Source organism: Cyprinodon tularosa, unplaced genomic scaffold, assembly GCF_016077235.1.
Source record: "Cyprinodon tularosa strain WSP-4 unplaced genomic scaffold, ASM1607723v1 ctg1224, whole genome shotgun sequence".
NCBI lineage: Eukaryota > Metazoa > Chordata > Actinopteri > Cyprinodontiformes > Cyprinodontidae > Cyprinodon > Cyprinodon tularosa.
The window spans coordinates 48,998-64,706 of NW_024038031.1; the positions used below are offsets into that span (position 1 = coordinate 48,998).

At 35.5% G+C, this 15,709-nt stretch overlaps 1 protein-coding gene across 2 annotated transcripts; it reads right to left on the reverse strand.

Annotated features, from left to right (window-relative positions):
* Positions 1-10,585: 10,585 nt before the first annotated feature.
* cunh4orf33 (chromosome unknown C4orf33 homolog) lies at positions 10,586-15,709 on the reverse strand. 2 transcript variants are annotated; one of them, XM_038276176.1, is made up of 6 exons: positions 15,491-15,709; positions 15,004-15,188; positions 13,088-13,148; positions 12,935-12,986; positions 12,647-12,846; positions 10,586-10,983 (listed from the first exon to the last, which is right to left on the reverse strand). In XM_038276176.1, exons 2-6 carry the CDS (start codon positions 15,182-15,184, stop codon positions 10,887-10,889), a joined length of 591 nt encoding a protein of 196 aa, XP_038132104.1. In that variant the 5' UTR covers positions 15,185-15,188; positions 15,491-15,709; the 3' UTR covers positions 10,586-10,886. The 2 variants fall into 2 exon arrangements, with proteins under 2 accessions (XP_038132104.1, XP_038132101.1); XM_038276173.1 differs by lacking the exon at positions 15,491-15,709 and adding an exon at positions 15,262-15,421.

Sequence of the window (15,709 nt, forward strand, 5' to 3'; positions counted from 1 at the left end):
ATAACAATCTCAATAAGTTGTCTTTGCTGTTAATTCTATTATTATTTTGTTTCTTGTTTTTTTGTTTTTTTTTTGCTTTTAATTGCTTGTTCTACATGCACATATTGTACATTTTATTTATCCTACTTAGTTACACATTCTCGCGACCCCAGCTGGGATAAAGTGTGATTTCCTTGCTGCTGAAAACACCAGCATTTTACACTGTGGGCCAATGAAATAGTTGTACATTTTATTTGATTGATTGATAGGCTATGATTTTATTATAACTTTACAGTATTTTGTCCTCTGTCTTAAACTATTTCCTTGCTGCTGAAAACACCAGCATTTTACACTGTGGGCCAATTAAATAGTATTCTTTTTGATTCCACGAACATTAAGCAACCAAAAGGAAAACAATAATCTTTATAAAATTCTGCTACCGACAATTATCTAAAGGCGAAGAGTTAATAAAGATTTTTAAAAGAAAATTACAGCTCTGAATTAAATGTTTGAAAAAAGCAGCCAAAGTCCTATAAATGCTCTAAGAAAACATTTAACAGCCTGAAGAAATGAACAAGCAAATACTTTAACAATTCAGGGAAGTCTTTAAGCAAATTAAAATAAATAAAGAAGGAGTGTATGGTTTTGGATAATTCTGTAGATATTTACAGAAAGATAATTACAAGGAGGGGATATAAACGTTGGTTCCCCATAGCAATTAGATGCATTGTTATTTTCACATTTGCTTCTAGTCTTAAACATTTTAAGCTCATAGCTCCTGCTGTAAAAACCAATTGAACTGAACATGAGCTAATGGAACAGTACAGCATGCCAAGTACAACACACAGCAGCAGCTCCACTAACAAGGTTCTGTGGTAATGAGCTGGAGGAGCTGAAAACACATATGCATGAGTGGACACACCCGCGCACACACCCACAGACAACACCTCAATGTGCTGAGGCAACATCAGCATGCTCTCACTTTGTTGTCACCCCTTTGGAGTGTTTGTTGCCATAGTGACAGTGTGATTTATTTCCCCATTAAGACTTGGTGAACTTGCTCACTTTACGCCCGGTAATATCAAGCTGCACATAAATTACCTTCAAGCCTAAAGTGGCCTGTGTGCTATTAAAAACAAATGAATACCACCATGCAGTATCTCTCAGATGGGTAAATTTCGGCATCAGGAGTTGCGTCTTTGTTTTGTTTATCGTGCACGGATGGGTATTTTTCTGATAATTGTGCACTGCATCTAATTGGCAATTAATGTGCCTGCAAAATACAGATGAATTTCAGCTGTCTTTCCAATAACAACCTTTTTCATGCACCTTGCTTAAAATGAAGATAAACAACATTTGAATGGATGAGAGAGGCAGGTGGGAATGTAATGGAATCAATTAGGCAAACACTCATGATTTACATTTAGAGCTGATAACAAAGAAAGCTTAATTTAGTTCCCCTTCCTTTATTATTGATATATTTTCTTGCTAATGTTTTTACAAAAAGAGCTGATAAATCCCACACTGCGTCTTGTGAAAAATAATTAGAGTGCTGTACCTTTTTCTTTATATTTTCGTGTTCATGCTATTAGAATAACTTCATGGACAAAAAGGCATTATCTCTATGCAATGAGCCCTCTCAGGGAATTTGTTTGCAGACAATTTTCTTTATGTTCACACAAATAGTGTTTGCATATTTAGAACTGTATCAATATGAGTTAAAGAACCTTTGCAAAGTTGCAGAAACGAGTTTTGCATTCATCTGTAATGAACGCCCGCTGTTGCTCTCTCTTATCTATTCCCCTTATTGCCCCCCCACCCCCCGTCCTCCCCCATCCCCACCCTCCCCTCCTGCTCGCTGCGACGCTCCTGAGAACAACTCGTCTGGCCCTCATTAACGTCCTTGGCATCCGCTTGGCTCCGCAACTCTCTCTTCCTCTCCCCAGCCTCTTACAGCTTCATCCCCTATTCTGACCATGCCACTGCTGTACGAAAAACACTAGCAGGCTTCAACTGCAATTAGTGCTTATGTCATCCAGCATTTGCAAATGCATACATACACACATACATACGCACACATAATTACAGACATGGTGGAGAGGGTTTTTTTCCGGCTAGATCTTTTTCTTGCCATCCACCGTCTTTACAATCCTTCACCCCAGCAGCCTTTTATGTAATGAAGGACTTGTAGGACAATAATTAGACTGGCTTATTAAGCATTCAGTTGTTTTGCAGAAACACACCAGGATCCCATGTTCTCATGGAGAATGCTTTTATTTAGGGCAAACACTATAAAATGTGGATAAGAAGCTGAAGACAAGGTTACATTAAGTTCAGGCTAAGATTCCTTGCGGTCATCATATTCTTCTAAGTGTTTGACATTTTGTCTTATAAAAGACATGTTAATAAAATTTTAATGAAATGTTATAATCTAGCCCTGCAAAAAGTAACTTGTCTACTTTTGGGTAAAAGTAAAATAATACATTTTCAAAGTTTACTGTAAATTAAAAAAAAAATACTCCAAATTGTGAAATGAATGCATGAAGCCCCTTTTAGATTTTTTTTTTTTTATTTTACATAAAATCCGGTCAAATCAGTAGCCTTTTGAAAGTCATCTGCCTAATATTAAGAGTGTATTTCATGTAATATTTATGAGGTAAGTCAAATAAGACCAGAACTTTACTTTTTGGCCTACATGCAAGATATTATGAGTTAAGGAAAACCAACAGCCTAACCATAGCATTCCCACTGCGAAACATTGTCGTGGCAGCTTAATGCTGTAGGAATTATCTTTTTTTTTTAGGAAGAAATGGGCTGGTATTATAACCAACCATGCTTATCAAAGCATAGCTTGTTAGAATGATGTAACCCTAAATCTAAAAGAAAATCTGTGGCACAACTAAAACCTCCTCTGGGCATCCAACCTAACTAAACTAAAAATATAAATCCTTAGTAACAAATAACTACAATTGTAGTGTATTTCTTGAAAGTAAAGGGAAAATATAACTTTTTCTACAAATGATCAAGCAGCAAAGGAACACACAAGTGGAAATACAAAGATGGACATAAAAAAGCAATAATACTGACAATATGAATATGGATTGTACAGTAAAGTCAAGAATGCAATACAGAGTCAAATAAAAGTGGAAGAGTTATAATGCACGATAAAAATAAGCACTGTACAAACTGTTCTAGCAGTGAAAATGAATGCTGCAAACTAAATAGCTTATTGGGCTTAATGGGAGACGTGATGGATATAAAATTGAACATTTCCTAGTTGGAAGGATAAGACTTTGTGCATTTAGGAATCACAGTGATGTGTATGAGGTGTGGAATGTTATCAAAGAATAAAGTTATTTTTACTAGAGTTCTCCTATATTCCACCACCTGGTGCTGGACCAAGAGGGCATCATAGGACAGAGCTTGCCTTACTGATGACCTTTACCTCTCAGCTGCAGATAAGTTGCTGCTCAGACAGAAAGCAACCCCAAAAGGTGGCTGATACCACCGCAGACTGAAAAAAAGGTCTTTCAGAGTACCCCATACACTTTAAAAGACTTCAGACTCCTCGACAGGTACCGGTAGGTTCTGCTCTAACCCCTTCTGTGAAGAAGATCGGTAGTGTGGCTCCTGTCCAGTCTTTTGTTCAGGCAAAGAGCCGGGTACATATAAGATAACTTTTCTTCCAATCCACAGCTATGACCTATGTTTAGCCATCACGAATAAATCTGAACATATACATTGAAGTGTGAAAAGGTTTGAGATGTGTGAATACTTGTGCAAGTCTTTATAAGTAAGATAAAATCGCTCATAAATACCAACAAAAGTTTGCTTTTCATCGTTCAGTGCATTATATTCGAAGCCAGGCATGAAAATACTTTTTTTTTCTTCCCTGCACAAAGCTGATAAGTTCTATCACACTGTGCAATCTGTTCAGGTTTAAGCCATTAGCTTGCAAAAGTTATGGATTGTTTCATATTAGATCTGGTATAAATCTTTTATTTAGCGCCAGTCACAGAAGTCATGAATCCAGGCACAGTCATTACTGTTTTTTTTCCTTCTCTTTTGATGATTTCTTCATTCCTTGTATTCTGTTTTTCATCAGAACTTTATCCTCACTCATACACGCTTTTAACTTTGGGAAATGAGACACACATCTCCTGGACCTAAAAAAAGAAGCAAAGAAAAGAGAACTGGGTCTGGTGGTGTAATCACCAGAAAGTTTCTGACACCAAAAATCACCCCTAAGCTGATGCTGAATGTTTTAGAGCCGAATGGTCTCTCTTACTGAGGGAAATAAGACAGCTCTTGTGTTTGCATGTCTGCTGGGGCTTTGGAGGTAGAGGAGAGGCAGCTACCTCCTCTGCTCTCCCCTCTCATCTCTTCACACTAATTAGAGAGAACTGGGTTTGAATCTTAGTGGGGACACGCATCCTCAGGCTGCTCTCAGGTAGGTGTGAGGAGTCATCATTCATCAAAGGCTTTTATGAAGATTCTGTTTTTGTGAGAAACATAATTTTAGGTCATATTTTATTGGAACTAGAGATCATGGTGGAATGCACCATGACCACTTTGCTGTCTGTTTGTTCATGTAGCTGAATATTGCGCTGTGCGGTGGCACGGCACCACAGGCAATGATAAGTAGGGGGCTTAGGCAGACGGCTCTCTAGGCATAATCACAGCTTTCATTTCAAAGGCGAGAATACCAATTAAAACTGATAGGGCTCAATATGGGCTATGGGGCTGCCACAGTAAAAAGAAACACAGGTAATATTGAAATCTTTCAACCATTCGTCTTCTGGTTAAAAAAAAGGTGGTTGTGTGGTGATCTGAAGGGATTTTCTGATAAATATGCAGGCTTCCTTGGGAGCCGAAGCACAGCGTTAGTGAGTCACAAAACAAAAAGACAAGCCATTTTGTTTCTTAAGTCATAAATCATGTCAATACACTGTGCCTTGTATAAAGATTTGTACTAGATGAACCTCTCAATATTATGCCCTATTTCAGCTACAAATTTCTGGGTATTTTTTATGGGAATTTTATGTGATACACCACATACTGTAGGCAGTAGTGGTAAAGAGATCTGAAAATTGTGGCTTTCATATATCTTGATGCTTTGTAAAAACACATTTCAATTTACTGTATTCCCCTTTTTTGCAATATTATTTAAGGTCAGTTAGATTAGATGGAAGTTTTAAGTTTTGCTGAAAATCAAAATCAGATCATTTAGAATGTCCTGGCAATATGGTCCAGTGGAATCTATTTAAGGATGTCAGAGAGGCTGAATTTTTTCATACTGTATTTTATAGTTCTTATTTTTCAGTGCCGTTTTGATTTCATTTCTAATTTTGAAAAATGCCATCAAAGTGGTCAGAGCCAAAAGACCCAGAGAGGCAGAGTTCAGGTGTGGTGGCTCGCAGGTAGGTGGTCAGAATGTGGAGGCTAGCCTACCGTATTACAGCATGGACAGTGAGCAGAAGGAAGTTCATAGTTATGCTACAGAGAAATCTTTGAAGTGGAGGATTTTTTACCCCTCTCAACAGGAGGGATGCATTGTGGAGCTCAGTGAACTGGAGCCTTAGCTTGCTTTAAGGTACTGTTTTGACGACGCATGAAGCTGTTGGAGCCAAGGGACCTGAGGACTGGATGACTCGCTACAGAAGTGTACATTTGAGTTAGTTGATTTCATGCCCAAAGGCAGGGTTTCAGTTACCTACTCTTTTACCTGGGAATATCACAGAACTAAAAATAAACCTCATATTATAATAAATAAAAAAAGACTAGAATAGCCCTCCACCAAGCAGCAAATTTTGCCCCAAATTGTGACTTACACATACAGCTAAAACTCGCTCATGATCTGGATCATTACCAAGTTTAAATGAATTCTTCCTTGCCATAAGGCTCAACTCTGTTAAAAATTCATCGTTTAAATATGTTCAGAAGTTTTTTAATTGATCCTGCTAACAAACCAACAACGTTCCCTTGTGTTTGTGTATTCAGTAAAATACCTCCAGACTTTTTGAGTCCAATGCTGAGGCTGTCAATAGTCAATGCTGCCATCCTCTGGTTTAGTGGAGAGCTGCTTGTTGAAAATATCCCTTTCCCACAATGTTAGAGAAACTTTAAAAAGAATCCTGTCTCCAGATTAAGATCTAGTTAATCACTAAAATGTTATTAGATTGTTCCTTGGGACGAGGGACACCTCTGATAAAAATGTAATTAAAATTCATGATTTTTAGATTTTTCTGTACTCAGACAGGCAGACAAACGCACAAAGCTCCTAAAAACATAACATCTTTGGCTGAGGTAAAAATGCAGGTAAATTAAAATAGTATCCCATTGATCCTGTTTATACAGTTTAAATGTATAGAAAAAAAAAATTTGATTTTGGAATTGAAATGCCATTGATCATATTGAAATGTAGTTTTTTCATAGACTCATACAATTTCACACAGAACAAGATATCATGGTCTGTGTGTATATCAGGCTGCATAAAAAAGTACTCAATATTGTAACTGTAAAATCAACTAAAAGATCAGGTGAGTTAATTGTTTGGGAAAGCTAGACGACCATTTATTACAACATTACACTCAGAAAAAGATCCTCAATTAGTACATTGTTTTTTTTATATAATAAGTCAACCACAGGGTGTAAAAAGTGACTCTATATAACATTTTTGTTATTTATGTTATTAAGTTTTGTTGTGTTTCTAGGCACTCAAGTTACAGAGAGGAGGTCCTCGTCACCAAAGCAATAAAGATCTGTAGGTCACAGTGTTCTCTTCCAATTTATGCTGATGTCAAATATTATGACGTGTGTGTCTGGGTGCAAGCACAGATGTGTGTGAAGTATAACCCAGTCAGACAAGCTCATAACAGTTTCTGTCATTTTGCTTAACACCATTAAGCAATAAAAAGTGATTGCTGTTAGTTTGGTACCAGAAAGCATTTTCCACAGTTGATCTTTTGCTCTTGGAGTTCTGGATAGAGCAGATAGACAGACAAAAACATTTTTTTATCTTAAATGCAAAAATGTTTATATATTTTCTTACAATTTTGATATAATTGTTGTTGTGTGTTTCTCTGTCAGCTAAAAGCATGTTTTACAGTATTTATACTTAATGATTAATCCATTGCTAATTTAATTTGTCTTTTTATGTTTTGATCTTTTTTTTTTTTTTTTAGCTCAGGCCTATTCCTTCCATAGATCAGATTCAGAGATTCCGGCTGGATCCAGTCCTCTATATGCAGAAAGAAATTTTGGCAGTGGCCAAAAGACCAGTGGGGAATATATTTGCACCGAAGTGCTATCCAAAAAATAAAAAAATACAAAATAACTTTTGAAGAAATATGCTAATTCAGGAGAGGTTTGAAATTGACTTGTATTTTTATAATTGCAATGAAACCCTTAATACTATTTTTGCAAGAAATGTACACAGTAAACGGTCACTCGAACATTTTTACAGCAGCTGTAAAAAGGAAAACCAAAGATTTAATCAGCAATGATACCACTGAGTATGTTTTCTTTCTTGCAAAGTGTCTTTATAGTGCTACAAAGAAATGAAACATTTATAAATTATTTCACAGCAGCCACTGCTGCTACTGATCTACATAATAAGATGACCTCTTTAAGAGAACCTGCGTTTCTTGCCAAACAAATTGACTACTTCTCTTTTTGAAATTACTGATCAGTACTTACAACCTCTTTAAAGAGGCTACACTTTCCATGTATCATTAGGGATCTTATACTCGAGCAGATCACCAGTTGCTGCTGCAGTGGCACTTCAAAGGCCCTCATTTCTGCAACAGAGTTAACTGGTTTAGTTATGCTGATAGTATACAAGCTGCCTAACGTTTCTTCTAGGGAAACATTTTCTTTTTTTTTAAATAGAGGAACCATTCCAAAGGCATTTCTTTTTTCGTATTTCTTCCCCTTTTTCTTTTTCCCATTTTGCTTATAATATATTTTTTGCTGTTGAAGTCATTACATTTCCACCCTCAACTATTTGGGGTTATCCAGAAAATGTTATTTATAATAAAGCTGTATTTTCAAAGAATGATATAAAAGCATTTTGATGTGAATTGCAATGAAAAAGGGTGGAAGAAAGATCAACCATAACAATTGTGTGTGGTGGCTTTTTCAAATTCAGAAACATGGTTTTAGCTAAACAGGACTTTTCTACTGGTCCACAGAATGAATAGAAAACCACAATCCTCCATAAAGTTGACAACCTTAAAAAAATCTGTATATTGTTTTTTTCAGACGAAGATAGCTGACAGCTTACACGACAAAATAGATAAAGTTAGGGCCGCTAATAAAGAAACCTGGGCCTCTTTAATGCTCCAGAAAAGCCTAATCCAGCCCATGACACACTGCATCAATGCACTTATTCATGCAAAATGAGCTCCAACCAAATATTGGCTGTCTATAGTGTTTTTCCTTTTTATAAAAATAACATTTCTATTATAGTTTATTTTACTGATTGATCTAAATGTGTCTTTTATATTGTAAATACTAAAAAAAATTGGGGTTTGCTTAAATCAAGAAAATGACTGACAGAAATGACACATAAGAGCTTAATGTTTACAGTTCAATTGTTTTTATAGTTCAGCCCAGATTGTATACCATTTTCTTTTCTCTACTGCATTTATGTAACTATTCATTCCCTCTTATTTATGGCCAATTTAAAGAAGGCTCAGTAACCAGATGTTATGCTTATTTACAGTCATTTAGAACAGATTGCTTTTCCTTGAGCTCATTATAAGGTTTCATTACTATGTATTACCAAAATAACAATAACACTATTGCTATAATGGCCTCATAAAAACAGACAGGGAACTTGTCTCTAAAACCTTATTTGAATATATGTGAAATTTTAAATCAGATCATGGAAAAGTCTAACATTGCTTTATGTATACTTAATCATCCAAAGCTATGATTGGACCACTAATACAAGTTGGATGACTATGAGGAGCGGTGGGAATGATAAAAGCCATGCCTGCTCAATCACAGGGAATCTCTGAGACCATAACTTCAACAATTGGAAAGTCTTTAATTAACCTTGTGATATTTGGACCTGATTTGTAAAGAATTTTATTTTTCTATTGGAAAACATTTATTATAAAAAAAAGTAAAAATTTGGAGTGATAGTTGTTAAAAGATAAAACATCATAGGTGTGAAACATTTAAAAGAAGTAATGGCTATCTTAAAAATTATGTAGGGGAAGGTTAGGATAATTGAAAACATAAATTGGACCGTATACATCATCTTACAGTGGAGAAATTCGCATCAGCATTTAACCCATCCCCTTGGGGAACAGTGGGCTGCCATTGTGTGGTGCCCGGAGAGCAGTGTGGGTTTAAGGTTTATCTTTAGGGACTCAGAGTGGCAGGCCGTGGGAGTGGGACCTGAACTCAGAACCTCCAGCACCCAAGGGCAATGCTCTAACCATTAGGCCACCACTCCCGCCTTTAGTATTAATTACATATTAGTTGGTATTACAATTAAATTTTGCTGGTTTACCATTGATGCTAAGCAGACCACATAAAATGTATAATTCTACCCATTCATCAATGAAGCTGCAGCCTATCTCCAGTAATTTATGGGCGAGAGGCGGGGGTACACCCTGGACAGGTCGCCAGTCCATCACTGGGCAACGAGAGACACACAAGGATATACTCACACATTCACTTCTCGTGATAATTTAAAGACGCAAATTAACCTACCAGTCATGTTTTTGGACTCTGGAAGGAGGCCGGAGTACCTGTAGAGAACCCAAGCATGCAAGGGGAGAACATGCATACTCCATACAGAAAGACCCGGGGACTCAGAATTGAACCTGAAAACTTTCTTGCTGTAAGGCAACAGAGCTACAAACTGTGGCACAAATATTAAGATTTTTAATTCTAGGATGGTATTTATCTTTTTTATATAGTTGTTTTCTTTTACCCAAATAAACAAACAATACAAAACAGTGCTTGACAGAATTTTTCTGACATGCACTTAATAATTGACGATAGTCCAGCTCGGAATGATTATCTCCTCAATGATTGTCCATTAGAGTCTGTTTTGCTTTCCACTCAAGTTTCTCAAGTGGCTTTTTCCTTTTTAAAATGGAGACTTATCTCACTGATGCTCAGGTGTAATTAGTCATTTGATATATCAATGATTTCCATAAAGCCATAGGAGGTTCAACATCCACTCAGCTCATTATAATGGCCTTCCTTGCTAACATTAGGTGTCCATGTCCCCATTGTATCAAAGACGGATGAATATATGCCAACAAATGTCCTTGTGTTTTTAAATGTAGAAGAACTGTAGTGGTCACCTTAAGGGTTCTCCAGAAAATAATAAACTTGGATTAGTGGCAAAAGGATTAGGGGCAAACACCGAGTCAGAGCTCAACCTATTTTTTTCTTTATCTTCAATCATCAATTAAGTAATTATAATATTTTAGTGGGTGCAGCAGAAGTCAGGCATTAAAGTAAAATTAATAGCTAGGAGTGTTTATATTTCTTTATCCAGGTAAAATGTTCATAGTTTGTATTTCATTTAACTTGAAACATACAGAAGAAAAAACAAATACAAAAAGATACTGCACATTTATTAGAATAAAGAGGAATTTATTTATTTTTTCTTATAAAAAAATTACAACATATTTATACATGAGAACTGATGAAGCAAAACCCATCCTTAGGTTAACACATACATAATCTCTGTGTATGATTGTTGGCACATGTTCTCTAAACAGCAGCAGAGGAATCATTAACCGTTTTATATTATTAAAGAAAATGTGCCTTTTGATCTGTTAGAAATTTTTTTGCCATTTTGTCAAATCAATGATTTGATTAATAATTTGTTTCTGCAAAAAGAAAAACAGAGAAAGGTAGCATTTTTTAGCAAAACCTCAGGCTTTTCCCTTCCACAGATCCGATTCTGGCTGGATCCAGTCCTCTCCCATAATACTCTGCAGGCGGAAATTCTGGAAATACTCCAGGCGATGGCTGAGAGACAGAGATAAAAAGAAAGTTAAAAACCCACATAAACTCAAAAGTTTGGAAGTCATTTCTTATCTGTTGTATCATTATTGATTTAGTAGATATTTAGAAAATTAACAGCTGCTAGGAAACAGTTACACAACCGTTCTACAATCACTTACTATGTAAAATAGAATCCAAAGTCTGAAAAGTAGAAGATAACATTGAGGACATTATCGAAATTCTTTCTATGTTAACTTTATGGTGCAGTAAACTGAACGCATGTATAGAGGCTGTTGTACCTCATTTAGTTATATTGTTCAGATCAAGAGCAGCCACACATATGACATATGGACTTGCCCCTCTTATCAAGCAATCTAAGTGTGAAACAAAAAATCCCCAAGATTAAGATTACCGGTAGGACATACAATCTGTCTACACAGCAAACTTTCTGTGTGAATTATGATTCTAGCAACCCCAGGATTGCTGATGTAGCAATGTTTAAAATGATTTATGTTATGAGTTTGTTTGTCATACTAGTTTTGGAGTTTGGATGATTTTTTTTAAATAATACTTTTACAAGCTGGAAATATTCAATAACATACACATTGAATACATTATTTTTGAAGAAATGTGTGTGCAGATTAGTTTCCTGGTATTTTTAATCCACATTATACATGCTGTACATATAAATGTAGTCAAATATTCTTTCTTTGGATGCCCTGTGGTCATATTTTGTAGTATTCCTCAAGCTTCTGGTTTTAGTTGATTGAATAATATATCAATGTTCTAGCGGATTCTGTTATTTAATTCAATTGCTTGGTTTCCTGATGGGTTTTACAGTCCACAAAAATTCTACAGGTATTTGTGTTGAGGTTAGGCCTAGTAGAGGCCACAAAAAGTTGGTGTGTTCTATCCAGGTTTTAATTTGTAATAGAGATCGTTACTTATGTTTCAAGTGGTTACTAAATGATAATATGAAGACAGTTAACATGTATAGAGATACTCCATCAACTGCCTATCATTATTTGAAACATTGGGGAACACCAGTGTCCTTTTTTTAAAGCTCAGACTGGAATTTTAGGGACAAAGATTAATTTTAAAAATCAACACCTTTAGGATGCGAAGCTAATTGCACATCCAAAGTATCTTCTAGAAAATTGATTTTATGGTCAAAAAAGGACAAAGATCTAAAAGTGTTGCCACAATCATGACTAAACTTTTCTAAATGCAATAGGTGTCAAACATTCATTTATAATTTTGCTGCAGGGTTGTCATACTGACCTACAAACTTCCCAATTTTCACATTTTGTTTAACCTTATAGTTAAGTGTTTCAGCAGCAATATTAAACACAATTCAAAGTTAGATCCATACCATGAAATTAAACAATAACTTTAACAAATCTGCAAAACTATTGGGAGTTGTTGAGTTGTAACTTCCTAAGAGCCATTTAATCCAAGATTAAGGAGAGCATTTTATATAAAAGTATATATAAAACATTACTAAAGATAGTTTTATTATTTATATAGTTTTCAGTAGTTGTATGACTACTTCACCTTAAAAAAAAAGAATAAGTCAATCACTGAAAATCTTAAGATACTATGAGAATCCCATGATGACTGCAAATAAACTTTTTACTCGATATGCAAAGATTTGTAGGAAACCAAATTCATTAGACAGCCTACTTACAAATTTGGCTGTTGGCCTTCCATGATGTCGGCTTTAGGGATGGGGTAGAGAGCCTCATATGTACGTGCCTCTCCTGAGCCATGAATAGCATACGAGTTCATCTTGTTGACATTGGGAGGGAAGTATGTCCAGGGGATAACAGCCTCGCCAGTCCATCTGTCCCCAGATATTGTGGTAGTGAATTCAACTGGCAGTTGTTGCTGGTTTAGAAGAAAATTATAATAATTTATAACCCAAGATGCAGAGAAAAATTGGAATAAATAGAAAAAAGAAACAAGTTTCACTTACATAAAACGCCTGACCAACTCCTGACAGTAGTAGTATTACATGTTGTCCGTGTCTAAAGTAAAAAAAAAAACGGAAAACTGTTCTGTGACTGTTTATGTGGGATTAAAAAAGTAAAAAAAATTAAAAAAAATAAAACATTTGCTTGAGACTTACGGACAAAGCTCCACCTCCAAGTAATTTTCTTTTGTGCTGTCAAGGAAGAAGGACTCCACAACTGACAATATATATACAGAAAGAAATTAAAGGCTTTGCCTGTTCCAGAAAACAAATACAATCAAATAATTAGATTTTTTGGTATGGTTACAGCATAATACAAGCAGCTATACATAAAAAAAAAGAAAAAAAATACAGTATGAGTAACAGGCACCCCTGCTAATCTTTCAACATGCTCATTATCTACCTACACTTATAATGGTTTCCTATTTATTGAGAAACATTAATGAGGCCAAATATGGGGGCCTCGTTAACTAGAAATCTGACTTCTTTAAGATCAATTAGAACAGATTGTTTATACTCAACCTCATTCCAAAGTTTAATTGCAATGTATTACCATAATAATGATAATGGGGTTACAATGATGCCTCATAAACAAGACCTGCCCATCTACCTCTCAAAAATAATTGTAAACGATGTACATCTTTAAATTCAGCTTGTATTACATCTAAAGTGTGTTTTGTGAACACTTATTTAGTGAATACAGTGTAGAGTTGGGGGGGAAATCAAAAGTAAATCTACTGATTTACTATTTATTACAAGGTAAGTTTATTTCTATAGCACAATTGAGTACATGAACAATGCCAAGTGCTTCACATGAATAAAAAAATAACATAGTAAAAAAAGGCTGAATAAAAGCAAAAACAGAAGTTGCAATCATTGTATATGCTCCTGCACGTACTCCCCTCCCCCCAAACTCTTCCCAGTATCTTTGGGAAGTTTGTTTCAGCAGAGAAGAGGAGGCTATTCAGAACTGTTTACATTTAAATATTATATATTTTTATATTATTATATATTTTTTTATGCATTTATTTTATTTGTAATTTTTGGATGTTTAACATGTTTTACATCCACTATTTAATTAGGTAATGTTGTTTTAACAATGCTTTGTTAAAAAAAAATAAATAAATAAATAAATAAATCATAAAGGGGCAGGGAAACTTCTTAAGCTCTCAGCAAAAAGATACAGGGCTGTAAACTCTCAATCATTGGGAGTGAGACTCACTCATCTCAGTGTCTTCACACACTCTCACTCCATATTAACAATTTCTCACACTAAAAAATGACAGACATTGGAACTCAACTCCGTTCCACTTATTTATGCATAAAAATACCATGGTGATCAAAATCCAGTCCAGGTTTATTTTTGTGCATTGAATATGCTATAAAAACGTAATTTCCATCACACCTTCCAAACGGAAACATCCAGAGAAGTGCTGTCACCTGTCATGGTGAGTTTTTATAAGATCTACAACCTCCTATAAGGTCTGATTTGTTAGCTGTTTTGTCAATTGTAAGAAAAACTAATAACATAATGAATGAAGCTTTTTAATCCTTAGCCTATTACCAAATATTCATACACAGTGTAGTTTGCATTGGTTCCGATTGCACTGGTTCCTGTATCTGTGTCAGTAATGAATTGATAACTTAATAGTTCCCCATTGTTTAATTTACTTGAACTGCAGAGAATAATCAATAAATGACGTTGTGAAATTCTTAGTTTAAAGTATATTTAAGATGCAAGTATTTTAGTGGTGCCAATTCTGCTTTACTTCAATTCTCCAGAAATCACCAGAATGTAGAAATAATATATATTGTGAGAAAAATTTTCCACATAACAACAGATCACTTGTTACTCAGTAACATTTACTGTGCTAGAAAAGTTCCACAGTTTGCTGCTTTGTTTCAGTTAAATCCTCTTAAAACCTCCAACCTATAGCTTCACCTGTCCTCATCTAATCCTGACAGGGTTTCTTGTCCAAACTATTTCTAAATCTCACCCCAAGGTTTGGAGAAAAGTTAACAGCCCTGGAGATAATAATATGTCACAGCAAAAGGCAACAAATGCATTTTACCTTCATAATTCCAAAGTCCAGGGAAAGCGATACCGGGTTCACCTGGAGGAGCTGCTGGGTCGTTGAAAAATGTTCCAGACACCTCCATTCGCATCCCAGATTTCCCATCAGAGAAGGAAATCCTGATTGGATCATGATCCACAGGGCTGCTGTCCCAGGTGTGCTGGATAGCAAACTCCATTTTCCTAAAAGGGATGAAAAGATGTAATTTAGTCTGAATGGGAATATGTGGCTTGACTGCAAAACACAGTTACTTACAAACTTTCGCAGCATAGCAGAATGTGAATAAGTGTTAAAAGCTGAAACTGAAGGGAGACCCCCATCATGTCTAAATCCAGACGTTTACTGTGGCTTACTGTACTCTGTTCAACTATATTAGCAGGCTTCTGTCAACATAGTGCTAACCTCTAATAAATGCCTGTTAATATGTAACCAAACAGTGATTCACTTTCTGATAAAGATGTATTTTACGTATGTGTGGGCTTACTTGATGAGGGAGGTCCCAGTGGCATTCACCTAAATAAACTATCCAGAAATTCTCCAACAACAGACGTTCGGTAAAACTAATATTAGCTGCTAACGTTGGATATCTGCCTCTCAGGCGAAATGTTTAATTGTAGAATAATTAAAAAGAAAACTAAAACAAATGAAGGAAAACGCTGCGTTTCCTGTTTGGTTTTGTATTAACAATTCCTCCAAGTAGGAA

Excerpts from the sequence above, each read along its gene's own strand:
- cunh4orf33 (XM_038276173.1), bottom strand. The coding sequence starts at position 15,329 with ATGATGGGGGTCTCCCTTCAGTTTCAGCTTTTAACACTTATTCACATT. Across the intron at positions 12,987-13,087 it reads TTGGAGGTGGAGCTTTGTCC|ACACGGACAACATGTAATAC; the intron begins GTAAGTCTCAAG and ends TTTTTACTTTAG. Across the intron at positions 10,984-12,646 it reads GAAGGCCAACAGCCAAATTT|CCATCGCCTGGAGTATTTCC; the intron begins GTAAGTAGGCTG and ends TCTGTCTCTCAG.